A 17,901-nucleotide genomic window follows, 5' to 3' on the forward strand; every position below is an offset into this window, starting at 1 on the left:
TCCTCCGCCCCTCTTGGAGTGCCCGGCAAGCTACTGAGAGTATCTTGCCCGCACGGCAAAGCCTGGCAGGCATGTCGTATTTGATATGCCAAACACAGAAACAAGTCTCACAATGTTACTGGGCCTGCTCAAGTGAATCGATGAACAACGGGAGGACAGTGACATATTTGAGGGCATGTTAGGATATTCAACTCTACTCCATTGGTCTGGGTGTCTGCCTTCATGCCAATGCCATGCTGTTTTAATTCCTACTGCTCGGTAGTACAGTTTGAAGTTGAGGAAGGTGATGCCTCCCATCTTCTTTTTCCCAAGGATTGCTTTAGCTATCCAGTAAGGTTTATTGCTCTTTATGAATTTCAGGAGTGTTTGGTCAATTTCTTTGAAAAATGTCCTGAGTATCCTTATAGGGACTGTACTGAATCTGTACAATGCTCTGGGGAGCACTGCCATTTTGACATGACTTCTCCCGATCCGTGAGCAGGGGATGTGTCTCCATTTCCCTGCGTCCTCTTATTTTTTGAAGTAGCCTCTCGTGGCTTTCTTCGTATGGGCCCTTCACCTCCCTAGTTAAACCGCTTGAATACTGATCTCAAGGGTCTTTTGTGAAATGAGACTTAGCTGGTGACCTCTCCTCCCCCTAGAGTCAATCTCCAGTCTCAGGTCTTTGTCTCCAGCCACTTCCTGTCCCAGACACCTAGAAGTGGCTGTTGATTGCACACTTGGCACCAACAATGACTTCTTCTAGGAGTGGCTGGAGAGAAGTTCCCCACCCTTCCTGGGCTGCCTCTGATATTCTCGACCCTCCCTGGCTGGGCAGGGAAGGAGACACTAGATGATCAATTCTAAGGTCTGGCTTCCAAGTGGAAGGACAGCGGCCAGCTCTCCTGGAATTAGTGGCATTCTCAGCAAGTCTCCAGACTTCAGAGATTGAGGATTAGTACCACCCGCCTTAGGTATGAACTGAAAGGTGCATGTGCTGCAGCTCTGACTGCTAACGGCCGGGCTGCCTTAGTCCGCCTGTTCCTGCAGCTGTAACACAACAGCCCAGAGGCTGGAGCGAGTCCAGTGGGTAGGACACTTACTCGCCTTGCACAAGCTGACCTGGGTTGATCCCTGGCATAGCCCACCAGCAGTCATCCCTGAGCACAGAGCCAGGAGTAAGCCCTGAGCACCGCTGGGTGTAGCCCCCAAAACAAATTTCTTTTTAAAAACCTGCTTTCTCACAGTTCCGGAGGCTGGGGCATGCAAGACCACGGTGTCAGCACAGGCATCTCTTCTAAACGTCACTGGATTTTTCACTTTGAAAGAGCTCTTCTAGGGGCCACAGCAATAGTACAGTGGGTAGGGGGGTTGCCTTGCACGTGAATGGCCCGAGTTCATTCTTGGGTTGGGGGTGTGGGTAAGCAGAATCTGGGACTCAGAAGGGGGGGGGGGGGCTGATGTAAGGAGACACCGCCATGAGTGAAGTACATTTATTGGATGAAAAAGACTTGGCAATGACACAGTGACAGACATGCCACAGAGCCCAGGGCACAAGCTCACACACCAAGGGGGACTTAAGGCAGTTCAACCAAGGAAACTAGTCTAAGACAGAAACATTCCAAATCACGGTCCCAGCACGGGCACATGGGGCATTATTCCACACGGACACAGGAGACACAGAATGAGCAGAGAGATCTGGCACCACGGACAGAACAAACAATGGGAGGCCCAGATGCGGCCACATGAGCCACCGACAACTCCTCCCGCCGGGCCCTCGCACAACATGGGGCTCAGAAATACGCAGGGGTCAGCTCTGTCTTTCCCTCCGTGGTGACCACCTGGATTAGGCTTCCCGAGCTGGGTCGGTTTTTCTCTGTGATCCAGTCATGGAAGGTTCTAGAATGAAAAGACACTTATCATTTTAAAGCAAACCGTGGGACGTGTGTTTACTGACAAGCCCCACACCTATGGTTCGGGGACGGAGGGGTTGTGGAGCAGGGGGGGAGCAGCAGCTGTGAGGTGGGCTCACGGACACAGGTGCCAGACTTGGGTTCCCTCTCGTCTCTGTGCCACCAGATTTGCAAAAAGTCATTTCATTCCCATATTTTCTGCATTGCTGGCATCCTTTATAACAGTGGTATGACTTCAAGTGCTCACAAAAGGTTTTGATTTGTTTAGTCAATGAGTGAGAGCCTTACACATCACACTTTATACTTTGCTCTGTTACTGCCCCAGAAATTAAAGAGAAGGGAAGAAATTTTCCCCCCAGGAATACACTTACAAAGCACCAGGGCCTGCCAAGCAAAGGAAAAAGGATACCAAGAAACAGAATTACAACAAACTATGTAAAGTGCAGAAACAGGGGTCCCTGCTTGAAGGTGTAGAGACCCCCTAAGAACATCCCAGTGAAATGGGTGAATTCACCAGATGTCTCAGGTCGCTCTAACCCTAAAAACACAACACCTGTGTTTGCGGGTACCAGATGCTTTCCCCTGGGATTCTGGACCTGCAGCTGGAAAGCGCTCAGGGTTTCCAATTGGTCCCTAAGTGCCCCTGAACCTTCCAGACCAGGGCTGAGTGTCAAACAAGCCAAGAAAAGTTGGCTTTTCAAACACGCCCAAAAGCACTCAGACAATTCCCTACATACATCTGCAATATAGAAACATGTGAGATGTAACGTGCCACATGAAATAGGTGAGCGCCATTCACAACAGCCAGAATCTGGGAACAAGCCATGTGCCCACCAAGAGCAGATGACTGGTTAAAGAAACTGTGGCACAGCTACACAGTGGAATACTATACAGCTGTTAGGGAAAATGAAGTTATGGAATTCACTTATAAATGGATGGACATGGAGAGTGTCATGGTGAATGAAATGAGTCAGAAGGAGAGGGACAGACATAGAATGACAGCTCTCATTTGTGGGACATAAAAAAATAATAATAAGATGAGACTAACACTAAAAGACATTAGAAACAAGGGTCAGAGGGACTGGTCCATGGTTGGGAGGCTGCCTCAGGTGCTGGGGGAGAAGCAGTTGGGAAAGAGAAGGGACCTCTATAACAAAGACAGTTGGGAATGATCACTCTGGATAGGAACTGTGTGCTGAAAGGAGGTAAAGGAACATGATGACCTCTCGGAACACAGTGCCCAGAGAGAAAAGGCAGGGGAGGGTGGGGAGAGTGAGATGTTTGGGTGGGCTCAAGCCACACATTTGCAGATGAGTCTGATCACACTTGGTTTAAAAGATCAGTGAGGCAGATGAGGAGAGGGGCTGGATACATGGCTCACTGGGGTCTTTTCACCTGGAAAGCCCCCTTGGGAGGGTCCTGCCAATGCTGCTATCTCCGCTACCTCTCCCAGTGAAGATGGCTTTGGAGACTTCTACGCCTGCCCCCACTCATCCTCTCTGACCCAGGTCTGTTCCTCCCGGAGAGAGCAGCGTGAACAGGAAATGCCTGTGACTGCCCGAGTTCTGCTGATGGGAGATGTGGACGGTCAACAGGGCAGGAGATGGACAGCAGGGTCAATCATGCTCTTCTTTCTGGTCCTCTTAATCCTTGAGGCACCCCTACTTCAGACGCGTGCTCCTGGGACTGGTCCCCCACATCTCTCCACGGGGCTGTAGCTGGCCCCCGTACAGACCTGCCAGCCCCCGTGAGCCACCCGAATGCAGGTCCTGCGGCCAAAGTCTCCCTTACCACGCAGACGCCAGCAGGGTTCAAAAGGGCCGACTTCTTACACAACTTCAGCGCTTTCTCTTTTGCAGAGCCAGCGTGACGTCCAGCACTTGGCACGGGCAGAAGTGGTGCCCACTTAGAACACGGGTGACTGCCCGCTTCTAGGTCAGGTCCCAGCTCTGCCGGGCGACCCTGAACAAGTCACCCAGATCCGCCCCTCCCTCTCCTGTCCTCAGGCCTTCGATTATGTGACAACCGCACTTTTCTCACAGACTTTCCATAAGGGAAAAAATACAGATTCATTCTGCAGTGAAGCACTGGGTTAAATGCTTGTTCCACACATAAGCTAACAGTCTCAGACGTTGCCACTGGACACGAGCTACGACCTCATGTAAGAAGCACAGCCCAGGGGCCGGAGAGACAGCACAGCATTTGCCCCGCATATGGCCAACCCGGGTTCGATCCCTGGCACCCCGATGGTCTGTGAGCTTACCCAGGAATGACCTCTGAGCACATAGCCGGGAGGAGCCCTAAACAACGTAAGTATGGCCTCAAAACAAAAACCTAAACTCATGGGGGCTGGAGCAATAGCACAGCGGGTAGGGCATTTGCCTGGCATGCGGCTGACCCGGGTTCAATTCCCAGCATCCCATCTGGTCCCCTGAGCACCGCCAGGGGTAATTCCTGAGTGCAGAGCCAGGAGTAACCCCTGTGCATTGCCAGATGTGACTCAAAAAGCAAAATTAAAAAAAAAACTAAATTCGTGTGCAGAGGCCAGCACTGAGGGTCAATGTCACCATCTGCTGGGGTGGGTGGGGACTGCATCTTATTCATCGTACCCCACACTGGGGGCTGCGTACGTGCTTCCCTCACAGATCTGGGGGTCTGGGGTCTGCACAAATTCAAACCAGCGGATATCTGAGGTTCTCCTTGATCGGGCCCCTATACCGCCCAGCCCCGCCCTTTCATGTGGCTGATAAAGACATTAGCAGGAGCTGAGATTGATTCAGAGCTGCAGACCTGGGGCACTGACCAGCTGCCCGGCACAATGGACTGTATTATTCCGAACAGTGACATGCAACGCTGAGGCTGAGGGCAGAGAAATATGCTCGGGGAAGGGCTGGTGGGAAGGGGCTGATCCCCGACACTCAATGCCCAGCAGGGAGCTTATGTTTATAAGGTTACAGCCATCACAGTGCTCCAAAGGCACTTCTGTTCCTGTGTTTACCTTTAACTTCTCTGTGCTCTGCTTCCCCTACTAATCACTTATATCCCCAAATCAGACCCCGTGACCTGTAAGGTCAGATCCTTCTAAGGACTCTGGATTTCCTATTTGTAAGTAAAATTGTACTTGTATTTGTAAGTAAAATACTGCTTTTCTCTTTCCTATATGTCCTTTGCATAGTTTCCTTTTTGTACAGGCACAGGAAGACAGCCAATGCTATGCTTTTGTAACTTGGGAGTTAACTGACTCCACACAATATTTACTCCTAGGCATCTGTCATATTTAATCAACTGAAGCCTCAGTTACTCTTAGTTCCTAACACCCCAAATGGAGGGTCCTAGTGAGGGGCTGGATGGACCCAGAGCAAGCCGTAAGCTACCCAGGCATCGAAAAGGGACAAGCTATAAGTTACCCTGGCATTGAAAAAAGGACAGGCCAAGCACTATACAACTTGTAAGAGCACGGTTATGGGCAAACTCTGTCATGACCAAAAAATAAGTAGCTGAGTAAGGACTCTGCTTGGGTTAGGAAAGACTAACCTGGCCTGAGGACTGTAGTCTGGAACATATAGCGAGATGTCCTCAGGAAGAGCCACCCTTTAAGTTTAATATATTTCTTACTGCGTCCACACAAAATGACTAGAAATACAGCAACAAGTAAATTTAAGATGACTGTTTAAATGGCTAATGGCTAAGGAAAGGGGAAAGTAATACACCTTTGATGGAATTCCGCCCCTGGGCGGACCTTCTAACAGGATAAGATTTTGTCCTAGAAGTCTCCCCTGAAGGAAGGGCTTGACATCTGTTGATTGTGCAACCACACCTCCTTGTAATTGCTACCTGCAACCCTTCAGGAGTCATACTCTGAGCATCTCTATAACTAATGCTGTGAGACTGGAGTAGGGGATGAAGACGGGAATAAAGGGTGACCGATTACCAACCAGCCTCGCAGCCCTGGTCCCTGTCGCTGTGGGTGGGAGATGCCCTTGGCCACCGAACGCATGAGTTGCACACCCACACTCTGAGCTCACACATGCCCACCTCACACCTCCTGTGACATTCACTCAGCCCAGAGATCAAGGCTGGTCCTTAAGTGGGGGTGTGTGATGGGGGGAGGGGGGAGGGTGCGATGGAGGTCAAGGGGAAGTCGGGGCAGGAGGCAGCTCAGGCCGCCCCCGATACTCACTCCACTAGAAACTCCAAGGGGGTCCAGGAGCTGAAGTCGGCCTCAGGCATGGACTTCCGGTTCATCGGGGTGTCCAGGGTAACCCTGCGGGGTGCAGACAGCAGCCGGTCAAGGGGGCACCCCATGCGGGGACACTTGCGCAAACAAGGGTGACCACATCTCCACGGGTTCTGGAGGTAGAGACTTCAGAAATCCCCCCTGCCTCTAACTCAGCAAAGGAAGAATCATCTTTGTCTTCTCAAATGGTGCTGGGGGTGGGGGCGGGCCTGGGCCTGTGCCACTGCTAAAGACCCCCCAACATGAGCTGGGAGAAGCCCCAGAAAACCAGCGGGTGTGGCCAAAAGAAACAAAAACAATAAGCCTCAGGCTGGAGCGAGCTCAGTAGGTGGGGCGTGAGCCTTACATGCAGCTGACCCCCATCTGGCCCTCAGCATCACACAGGGTCCCCCATCACCCCCAGGGGTATATCCCGGAGTCACAACCTGAGCGTGGTCCCCAAAACAGAGAAAAAAAGAGAAATTTGTTCCCACCCCTCAAAAGTAATTAAAATGACCACCCAGGCCCCCAAGCACCTCCCCCCACCGCCACCCTCAAGGACAACAGTGATGGGAGTGAGTAGTGCTCGCTGCATTTCAGTCCCTTAGGACGGAGGAGCGGATGGTGCCTCCGAGTTTTCAAGGGGGATAATAACATTCCTTGAGACGTGCGAGGAAGCCGCCCGGCCTCTCTTCCGAGGCTGTTTCCCAGAATTCTGGAATATCCAGGACACGATTCTAGATGGCTGTGAAACCAGGACGGCCCAGGACAAGGATTCTGCCCCAAGGAGCTGCTCCTGAGGCTGCCCCTCCTCCCTGCAGACCCACGTACCCCGCCCATGGCTAAGACCCATCACCTACTTCCAGGAGGCGACACAGGGCGGGGCTGGGGTAGGTACCCACCACCGTGCACTCTGCTGGGTGGGCTCCATCCCCGAAACCCTATATGGTGCCCCGCCACGTGTGCCCCCGCCCCCCGACTAAAATCTAAGGGAACAGTAAAGGGGGGGTGGAGGGAGGGAAAGAAAATGATGAAGGGGAGGTGGAAGCTGGCACGGGTCTGGGTCCTGGGGGGCAAAGGGCAGTCGGCACGGGGCACGGGTCTGGTCCCGAGACTCGCACTCACGGAAGCAGGGCGATGGCGGCCGAGCCCGCGGGCATGCCGCTGTTCTTCCCCGCCAGGCTTTGGCAGAGCTGGTGCACTGCGCCCTTGGCCATGCCGTAGCCGATCATCCCTGGCAGAAGGCAAAGAAAACCGGTGAGCACGCGCACCCCCGCAGGGCACTCCCGGGAGGGGAGGGGCGGGAGCTGAGGCTGGGGGCCCTCGCCGAGCCAGGCTGGAGGGCCAGGCAGAGCTGACACATGTCCTGAGCCCAAGCAGGCCTGAGAGAGGCAGGGACAGTGGGTGCGAGCTCGTCCCATACACAGTCCCCGGCCCTCCAGGAGGGACCCCTGAGCACAGACACAAAAGGAAGCCCTGATGTGACCCCTGAGCATCACTGGGACAAAACTAAAAAATACACACACACACACACACACACACACACACACACACACTCAATTTTGCTTCAAAAAAACAAATCCCACAACCAGTCTATTCTGGGGATGAAGGAGAGCCACCCCCGCCCACCCCCCACCACTGGGGCTGAGCCAGGCTTGCAGGAAAGAGGGGCCCTGTCCCCAGCCCCACGCAGCACCCACGGACCCTGGAGGGGATCCCCCCAAATGCCTGGCCTGCAGCCACAAAAATAAAGAGCCTGCTCACTGTCAGCACCTGCACACATCCCCACCCCCACCCCAGTTACACTTTAAAAGGCTCCCTGAGGCCTTGGAAGGGCAGGGTAGGGCCAGGCCGGGTGGGCGGGGCAGGTCCAGCCGGGCCCCCTCCCAGCCCCAGGTGCTGAGCTCCTCCAGCTGCAAAGGTTGCAAAGGGGATCAAGGTCCCCAGGGCACTGAGAAAAGGATGTCTTCATCCCAGGGGGCGCAGGCCAGAGCCATCAAACAAACTGGGGACTCCCACAGGATTGAATTTCACTCCATCCAAACAGAACAGGAATCGAGGAAGCAGAAAGGGACTGTCCCCAGCCTACTATCTTAGCTCTAGAACTCTCCATTACAGACAGATAGGAGAAGAAAAACAATTCCTGGAAGGCCCAGGGGGGAGAGCACTGACAAAGACCACCCTGGGAATGAAAGAGGGGCGGGAAGCAGGGGTCCCTGGCAGTGGAGGGAAAAATGTTCATTTTGAACGAACTTTCTCAGTTGTGAGGCGTAAATCAGCCTGTCAGTGACACACTTTCATATCACACGTGCTAGATTTTTCTGGGATCTAAACCCAAAGTTAAAAGATCACAGCCAGAGGGCATTTGCTTTGCAAGAGCCAACCGGGTTCCATCCCCAGTATCCCCTACATTCCCCGCTGGGCACCAGCGCAGAGCCACGAGTGACCTTTGCGCATCGCCAGGTGTGGCCCCCAAAATCAAAATAAATAAAAGAAACACCACATGCCTTGGGTTTAGGAACCTCAAACTAAAGGTTTCAGGCTGAAAGGAAGAGCAGAAGCAGGACGAGTCGGACACATGGCCTGGAGCAGTTCACTCACTGGGACCCGGGTCACTCTGAGCTGCAGCGCCTCCATGTGAAAGGAAGCATCGCCCCCATCTCAGAGATGGCAACGCTGAGACTCAGAGGTTGGGTAACTTGCCAAGCATCACAACAGCAGGAACGGGGCAGTCACAGCTGAAAAGCATCAGTGGACTGGAGAGCCTGCTGTGTTACTGGCGACATCCCCAGAGCTGTCTGGGAAAGCCTTCTGACAGTTGCACAGCCTGAGGGACCTCAGCGATGACACTCACACACACGCAAAAACACAGGAGGGAAAATGGGTGGAAGAGATGGCCCCAGGTCTCCTCCCTTAACTGGACCGGGTCCCCCTCCCACCCCACACACACGCTCCCACTGTGCTTCTAGAAGAGTCTCAGTGCAGGGAGGCAGACCCCTCTGCCCTCGCCCCGTCACCCACTCCCGGCCCCTGACTCTCAGGCCAGTGGGAGCTGTGGGCCGGGTTTCTGGGTGGAAGCCGCATCCTGGTCACTCCTGCCCCGGATGTAAAGGAAACAGAAGACAGAACAGAAGAAGGTTCAGGGGCAAGCGCCGTGCTTGAGTCAAAGTGAGACCCCCGGAGCTTGGCGCCGCCTCTCCCTGGGACAGTCCCTGTCACCATGGACAGGGTGTTCTCTTTTGGGTCACACCCAGCGGGGCTCCGGGAAGCAAACTCAGGTCAGCCGCGTGCAGGGCGAGTGCCCTCCCCCACGGGCCTATCTCTGGGGCCCAATCACTGAGTTATGGTGAAGGGCGCAGAGAGCAAGTGATTTGGTTCAAACATGGTGACTCAGGTGAGGAATCTGCTTCGGTCATGGCAGGGCCACCGGGTCTGCGACCCGGCTCCCTCCCTCCCTGAGCGGCACCAGGAAGGGGGGCCAACCTCCCGCCCGCCCCAGAGTCTCAGCGAACCCTCCCACGGGGAAAGGCCCTTCCCAACTGACCAGGAGTCCCATCCAGGGCCGCCTTGGCCCCTGCCAAGGTGAGGAGGCCTCCGTCCTTGAGGTGCTTGGTGGCCAGGTGGCTGGAGATGGTGGACGTCCAGATGCTCTGCTTCCACATCATGTCGCAGTTCTTAAAGAGAGCTGGCGGGGTGGGCAGGGAGGGAACATAAGGCAAGGTCCAGTCCCCCAAGCACCAATGGGTGTGGCTCAGAAGAAAAAGACAGAATGAAAGAAAAAGGAGAAAAGAATTCCCCTGGGGCCTCACATGCAGAGCCCAGAGTTCCCAGAGTTCCGAAGGGCCCATTTCAGCCGGGCCTATCAGTTCAGTGGTAGGCCTGGTGAGGTCAGCGGCCAGCCAGGTCAGGGACTGGGTGTGACCGGGTTCTCTCACAGGCAGGGTGTGCAGGCCTGACCGGACTCTCCCCAGGTAACACAGTGTCCTGAGCACCCCCCCACCCCCAAAGCTCCCGGGAGATACGCCCCCTCACCTCTCCCCCCACCCCCCATCCGCATGGAGCCCAGGGCAGATGCAGGAGCTCAGGAAAGGACTCACATTTGGACTTGGCATTGCCACCGGCCCACCCTCCGGCCACGCACAGGATGGCGTCCACCTTCTCCTCCCCCAAGAGCTTGCCCACTTCTGCGGTCACCTGGAACAGGAGGGACAGAGATGCAAGTGAGCAGCGCAGGCTGACACCTTGGCAGGCCCCCTCCGCCCGGCGCCATCTCCCTGGTTTGGAAAGTGGCTCTGCAGGGCCTGGAGCCTCGGCCTGGGGAATGAGAGGTGGGTGAGGAGCGCTATGGGCAGGGCAGCCCGGGACACGTCACTGGGCTTAGGGCAAAGATGTCTCCAGTCGCTCGGGACCATGAGCATCCTTAGAACAGCCACGTAGGAAAACACAAACTCCAGCGGTTGACCACAGGTTCTTGCTGTGCTCTTGTTTTGTGTGGCGGCCACACCCGGTGGTGCTCAGGGATCGCTCCTGGAGGGGCTCAGGGACCAGTGGAGGTCTTGATGATCGAATCCAGACCGGCCACAGGTAAGACAAGCGGGCTCAGCCAGGGTAGATTCTGGCATTTGCAGTGCCCAGGCTCAGCCTTCAGAGCCCCGGGGCATGACTCCTTTGCACTTCAAGTCCCCTCCAAAAAACTTTTTTAATTTTTAAAGGCAATGAAGAGGGGGTGGAGCAATAGCACAGCGGGTAGGGCGTTTGCCTTGCATGCAGCCGACCCGGGTTCGATTCCCAGCATCTCATATGGTCCTCTGAGCACCGCCAGGAGTAATTCCTGAGGGCATGAACCAGGAGTAACTCCTGTGCATCACTGGGTGTGACCCAAAAAGCAAAAAAAAAAAAAAAAAAGGGACCCCATCTGGTCCCCCAAGCCCCTTCAGGACAAACCACTGTGCCCAGAGCCAGGAGGAAGCCCCGAGCACAGCCGGATTTGGCTCCAAAACAAGCAGGGCAGGTGGTTCTCTGACCCCCGGGTGGCAGTCCCCATGACAGAAAGCCCCTGGGAAGGACGGACGCTGGAAACTCTGCTTCCCTGCGGCCAGCTCTCCTCCCAGCCCTGAGCGACACGCCTGGTCAGCAGGGGGAAGAGAACAGAACTCAGTCAGCCGGCCAGCTGAAGGCGCAAATCCTGTTTGACCTTGAGCAGAGGGTCAAGGTCAGGCGCTCTCTCCCTACATGTCCCACTCGCCCCTTGTACAGAGAAGGCGATTTCACTCAGAGGGTGTTTCAGAGAGGAACCAGCAGAAGGGCGTTTGTACTTAGACGGCTCCTCAAGCTCGACGCCTGGTCAGGTGTGACCGACCTACGAGACTGTATACTGGGCCCCGTAGCCATGAAGCTGGCCGGCCGGGTCTGTTCCCCAGGGAATCTGTCTGCCCATCCCTCCCTTCCCCCCCCCCCCCCCCCCCCCCCCCCGACCAGACAAAATTCAATTGGGTTTTTGCTCCTGCTCATCTGACTGCTGTTAATTAGATCATTCAAACAGCCAGAGAAGAACCCTGAGGAACAGGAGAAATTTTCCTTCCTCCCCCAGAAGGCAAAAGAGAAAACTGCTCGGCTGGAGCGAGGACAGCGGGGAAGGCACAGGCCTTGCACACAGCTGACCTGGGCTCGATCCCGGCACCACATATGGTCCCCCAGCACCAGAAGCAATGATCCCTGAGCACCCAGGAATAGGCCCTCAGCACTAGCGGGTTAGGCCCAAACACCAAAAGTGTCATTTTTCAAAAAAGAGAAAATTGCTGGGCTGGAGAAAAGGGTGTTTGCCTTGTACGGGGCTGACATGGGTTCGATCCCCAGCACTTTATCTGGTCCCCTGAGCACCACCAGGTGTGAACCCCGAGTTCAGAGCCAGGCGTAAGCTGAGTACTATTGGGCCAGGGAGCAACTTCTGAGTACTGCTGGGCATGGCCCAAAAACAACAAGAAAAAATCTTGAAGCAGAAAATAAGAAGCATCCGGAGGGTCTGGGCACTCCGTGGAGGGGAGGGGACGTGGCTGCATGTGGACCAAGAGCATAACTGTCACCGCCATGGACCCACTTTATCCTCACTATGGCAAACCTTCGTTTTAATGAAATTCTGGTCAATCCATAAAACGAAAAATTACGTGTCGACACAGGCTCGGTTGTTTGTTTACACCCAGTGGTGCTGGGGAGAGGACACAGAGACCCCCACCTGAGCCCGGCCCCGGCCCCCACCAGTGACCCGGAGAACTTATTTAAGTTATGTGTTCAATTCCTAGAGGTGGGGCGAGGGGCTGGCCAGCAAAACACGCAATCATCTCAACCTGTGAAGTCATGAGCACTGTTTGCAGAGCAAAGTCAAGAAAGAACATGAGCCCAGGACAGACAGCAGCAAACCGAAAATGGGCTACGGGCCATTATCATGTTCCCTTTGGTTTTCCAGGCTTTGGGGTTTTTTTTTTTTGTTTCATTTTTTCCCCAAACTTCCCTCGGTGGGCACAGATGGCTCTGTGGGCACCTACTAAGAGATTCCTAAAGATAAGGTAGGGCACGAGAGAGGGGAGGCTTCCCCAGGTCCCCAGCCCCCTGAGACCAAGGGGTGGGTGTGAGTCACCTGCTCGGCCTGCTCCGTGAAGGAGTCTGTCATCTTCACCACCACGCTGGCACTGGCCTCTTCATTCTCCACCACATCGATGCTGGCCACCCACTGAAGAGAAGGGAAAGCACATTTCAGGTCCAGAGACAGGACGCTGTGATGTCATTCAAGGCCCATGTCCCAGGAGAGAATATGGTGGGCAGCTGCCCTGCACCCGGCTGATCCAGGTTTAATCCCCGGCATCCCACGTAGTCCACAAGCACCACCAGGAGTGACCCCTGAGCTCAGAGTCAGGAGAGTGCCTGGAATATCGCCGCACGTGGCCGCAAAACCAAATAAAAAAAGAAAAAGAAAAAAAAAGCATAAAGATCTACACCCAGAAACGAGACAGAGAAGGAAACTCTAAGAACATGGCGGGGCCCAGTGAGTATCTTGGCCTCCGCTGGCCTGGACCACTGGGCCCTGCACTCCATCAAGCAGAAGTAAGGAGCTGGGCGGGTCCCACTCACACTGCACTGAGGTAGGAACCAAATAGAGGTTGAGTCTCTCCACATCACAGCACATTCTTCTCTTTGGGGGGGGGGGGGGGGGGAGAAGGGGGGGGCACCTGTGGTGCTCAGGGCTTGCTCCTGGCTGTGAGCTCAGGAGTACACCCCTGGTGGGAGTCAGGAGACCCTACGGGGTGCCAGGGATCATACCTGGGTCACCCGCATAAAAGGCAAATGCCCTCCCACAATGCTACGGCTCCAGCCCCATAAACAACAGCCCCTTCCTTAGGCTGCTGTTCGACCACTTAAAAATGGAAAAACCATCTCTGAGTCCAAGGTGGCAGCTCCTGAAGGGCGGGCCCTTCAGGACCCCAGCCCTGGAGCGCAGAGGGACGGCTTTGGTTCAAGGTTCGGACGTTGGCAGCTGGAGAGAGTGCAGCGGGGAGGGCGCTAACCTTGCACACAACCCGCCCGTGTGCAATCCCTGGCACCCATTTGGTCCCCCAAGCCCCATCAGGAGTGATCCCTGAGCACAGAGCACTTCCGCCCAAAAACCAAAAGGGGGAGAAAAAAAAATACCTGACACTGGGGTTCGAATCTTGGCTCTGCCACAAAGCAGATGCTTGGCAGATGTATCCTGGGCTGTCAACTGGGGATGTGGCAATGAACAGGGCTTGTGGGAGAATTAAGAGATGGCAGACAGGTCAGGTCCTGGCCTAGGGGACAACCCACATTTCTCAGGAAGTCCCAGAGAGAAGCATCTCTACTTGGACCTTTGGAGAACTCCGCACCTCTCCCTGGGCCATGCAGGGGCTGGGGTTCAATCCCTGGCACAGCTGGGTGTGACCCAAAGCAATAAGTGAAAACACAAGACAATAAACAGTGCTGTTTATCTGCCCAGTCCTGGGGGACACAAGACAAAGAGCAGGCAGCTCCCAGCATTCCCCGGGGAGGGAGCCCAAAAGACAGCCAAAGGTCAATCCGCTGGCCAGATCCTGCCATGTCAGACCTGACCCCAAGTGGCCTGGGGGGTGGCCTCCCATCACGGTGGGTAGCCACAGGCCCACTGGAGTCAAGTTGAGGGGCAGAGCTCCAGGTTCACATAGTTAATAAATGGCCCCAGAAGAGGCCCTGGCAACCAGTCAAGTCAGCTGGCCACAAATAAAACATTTTATAGGACCCATAACTGGGTGCTAGAGGTAAGGAGGAATGGAGGTGAGGGGTGCAGGGTGCAAATAAGGAAAAAGGGATCAGGGATCTCGGATGGGGGTGTGGGGGGTGGGAGGGATACTGGGATCCGTGGTGGTGGGAAATGGGCACTGGTAGAAGGATGGGTACTCAATCATTGTATAACTGAAACCCAAGCACAAAAATTCGTAAGTCTACAACTGTACCTCATGGTGTTTCACTAATAAAAATTAAAAAAAAAAAAGAATCAGTCCATTGTCTGGTGAGATTAATTAAACTTGGGGGCCAGAGAAATGGCACAGCGGGTAGGGCGCTTGTGTTGCCCAGAGTGACCTGGGTTCTATCCCCAGCACCCCAGAGGGTCCCCTGAGCCCACCAGGAGTGATCCCTGAGTGCAGAGCCAGGAGTGAGCCCTGAGCACTGCTGAGTGTGGCCCAAAAAACAGTAACAACGATAAATAGGACTTTCACTGGTGAACTTACAATGAAGTTCCTCAGGCATTGACTAATAATGAAGCCCTGAAAAGTAGATAACTGTTACAAAGCAAGTTCTCCACTTTAGAAACAAAAAAGCAAAACTCACTTACAACAAAATCCCTCGGGCGTAGGTAGGGCCTTTCTGTGCAGGCAAGCGCCCCCAGGCCGCAGCGTGCCCAGGGTGAAGGCAGGAAGAAAGGGGGTCCGGGATCCTGACCCCGAGTTAAACCCTGTCCCTTCACCCCCTCGCACTAATGCCAAGGCCTCGCCGCTGCCCAGGGAGGGGCCTTGGAGACAGCTGCAGGCAGAAGGCACGGGGCGGGCGTGTCTCCCGGGTCAGGGTCCCTGGCCTGCTCTGGCTGGCCTCCAGCTCCGGTGCAGAGGCCGGCCGCGTCTCTGCAAAACAAGGCCGGCCGCCCCGCGCTCCTTCAAAGTCCCGGTGCACCCCGCCGGCCGGCCCATGCCAGGCCTTGCAAAATCCGCCGGTTCGATCCCCGCGGCCCCAGGAGCGATCCCTGCGCGCTGCGCGGAGGTCACCCCAAAACCAAAGCGAAAGAAATCCTCAGGTCCCTCCCAAGACGGCCGATGGAAAGGAAAGGGACTCTAGAGCACAAGACCCCGCGACCCCCGGACGCGAGCCCGAGCGCCCAGCTCGTCTCCCCAAGGCCCCCCGCGCGACCCCGTCGGGGGGGGGGGGCGTCTGTCCCGGAGGCTCCTTCCCCGGGCCCGCGCCCCCGCTCCGCCCCGTCCCGTCCCGGAGAACTCCGCGAGGACCCCCGTGCCGGCGGAGGACGCGGGAGACACAGCCCCGACCCCTGCACCCTGCAGGCCCCGGCCCGCGGGGGTCTGGGGCGATGCTGGTCTGCGGGGGCCCGACCCCGACGCCGACCCCGGCCCCGGCCCGGACCCCGGCCCCGGCCCCGGCCCGCGACGCGCGCTCACCCAGCTGCGCGCCCGGAACGCCTGCACGCAGCGCGAGCCCAGCGCGCCCCGGCCGCCGTACACCAGCACCCGGCGCGCCTCGCCCGCGCCCGCCGCCGCCATCCTGCCGCTGCCGCCGCCGAGCCCGACTGCCCGGCCCCGCGCCCCGCCCGGCCCGCGCCCGCTCGCGCCGCCCCGCCCAGGCCCCGCCCAGGCCCCGCCCAGGCCCCGCCCAGGCCCCGCCCAGGCCCCGCCCAGGCCCCGCCCAATCCCCGCCCTGGCCCCGCGCCTCCGGGCCCCGCCCAGACCCCGCCCCGCCCCGCCAAGGCCCCACCCCTAGCCTCCCCGCCCGGGCCCCGCCCCGCCGAGCCGCCCGAGAGGTGCCCGCGCGGCGCCCGCTGCTGCCCCCTAGCGGCGGCTGGGCCCAGCGCGCCACGCTCCCGGGCCCCCTGCGCCGCGGGCCACCCCGCTAAGGCGGGTCTCTGGTGGTGGGACGCCAGGCTCAGCGCGAGAAAGGACGGAGGTACCCCGAGACGTAGGACGCAGGGTGCAGGCCCGGCACGCAGCCCGCTTGGGTTTGGTCCCCGGCACCCTACATGGTTCCCAGAACATCACCGGAGTGACCCCTGGGCAACACTCCCCACACACACCCTGTGGCTCTAATAAGGGAAGGAAGGGAAGGGAAGGGGGAAGGGGGAAGGGGGACGGGAAGGAGGGAAGGGGAGCAGCCAGCATCCCCTAAGCCCCAAGTCAGGAGGAGCCCACCAGGTGTGACGCAAAACAAACCAAAAAAGTGAATCAAAATTTTTAAAAAGTGCAAGTACTTAGATTAGTTCCTGAAGTTGGCGCGATTAATACCATCATTTTTGCTGGCACTTCTGTTACAATTCCGAGGACATTGGTGAGCCTAGGAGTTCCAGGCCTCTTCCATTTGAGGGGTTGGGGAATATTTAAAGTTCTATTGGGGAGCGTATTTAAATAGTTTTAAGTGCCTGAACACTGAAATATTATAGTCTATTCTATTTTAAATATTTACATCACAAATTAAAACTTTAAAAAATAAAAATTAGGAGGCAGAAAGATAATACAGTAAGTAAGGCCTTGCATTTGTATATGGCAGTCCTGGGCTCCATCCCTGAAGCCCTCTATGGGCCCCTGAACCTGCCAGGAGCGGTCACTGATCTCAGAGCTAGGAGTAAGCCCTGAGCACCAGTGGGTGTGGCCCTCCAACCAAAATAACTGTAGCACTGTAGCACTGTCCTCCCATTGTTCATCGATTTGCTCGAGCGGGCCCAATAACATCTCCATTGTGAGACTTGTTACTGTGTTTGGCATATCCAATATGTCACGGGTAGCTTGCCAGGCTTTGCCGTGCGGGCGAGATACTCTCAGTAGCTTGCCGGGCTCTCTGAGAGGAACTGAGGAATCGAACCCACGTTGGCCGTATGCAAGCAAATGCCCTACCCAAAATAACAGTAATAATAATAATAGGGCTGAAGAGATAGTATAGAGGGTAGAGCGCTCACCCACAGTGGCCCAGATTCAATCCTGGGCACCATATGTAGTGTTCAGGGATCACTCAAGCACTCCTGAGCACTACTGGCTGTGGCCCCAAACCAAAAATAAACAAATTTGGAGCAACACACAACATCCCGACCCCGCACCAGGCTGTGTTCACTGGGGCACATCCGAGGGGATGAGGGTTGAGTTTCCCTCCCCACCCCAAGCAGAATCCCAGCAGCTGAAAACCTCCAGAACTTCGAGTGCTCAAGGCCATTCTCCACAAGCTCAGATGACCCTCACCTATGAGGTAACCTACAGAAAATCCAGGTATGTGGAACCTGTGACTGAGATCTCCGAGCTTGCTCAGAACGGGGCTGGGTCTCCTCTCCCAGCTCCACAGTTTTCCAGTATCTTGGCGGTCACACCCACAAACTACCCCCAGCGCCATGTAATCTCATCTAGATCTAGGCCAAGATCTAGAGACTATGAAATAAAGTTCCTGGAAGAGAGCAACACAGAATGTCTTGGAGTGAATGCAGCCAGGCAACCTCTTATATTCTAGCCCACTGATATAACAAAAGTAGCACACATTTGTTTGGGT

At 55.9% G+C, this 17,901-nt stretch overlaps 1 protein-coding gene across 1 annotated transcript; it reads right to left on the reverse strand.

Annotated features, from left to right (window-relative positions):
- Nucleotides 1-1,457: 1,457 nt before the first annotated feature.
- QDPR (quinoid dihydropteridine reductase) lies at nucleotides 1,458-15,964 on the reverse strand. Its single transcript, XM_056130366.1, has 7 exons — nucleotides 15,819-15,964; nucleotides 12,743-12,835; nucleotides 10,206-10,302; nucleotides 9,653-9,793; nucleotides 7,234-7,342; nucleotides 6,073-6,156; nucleotides 1,458-1,878 (listed from the first exon to the last, which is right to left on the reverse strand). Exons 1-7 carry the CDS (start codon nucleotides 15,918-15,920, stop codon nucleotides 1,773-1,775), a joined length of 732 nt encoding a protein of 243 aa, XP_055986341.1. The 5' UTR covers nucleotides 15,921-15,964; the 3' UTR covers nucleotides 1,458-1,772.
- Nucleotides 15,965-17,901: the final 1,937 nt, after the last annotated feature.

Source organism: Sorex fumeus, unplaced genomic scaffold (assembly GCF_029834395.1).
Source record: "Sorex fumeus unplaced genomic scaffold, SorFum_2.1 ptg000077l, whole genome shotgun sequence".
Lineage (NCBI taxonomy): Eukaryota > Metazoa > Chordata > Mammalia > Eulipotyphla > Soricidae > Sorex > Sorex fumeus.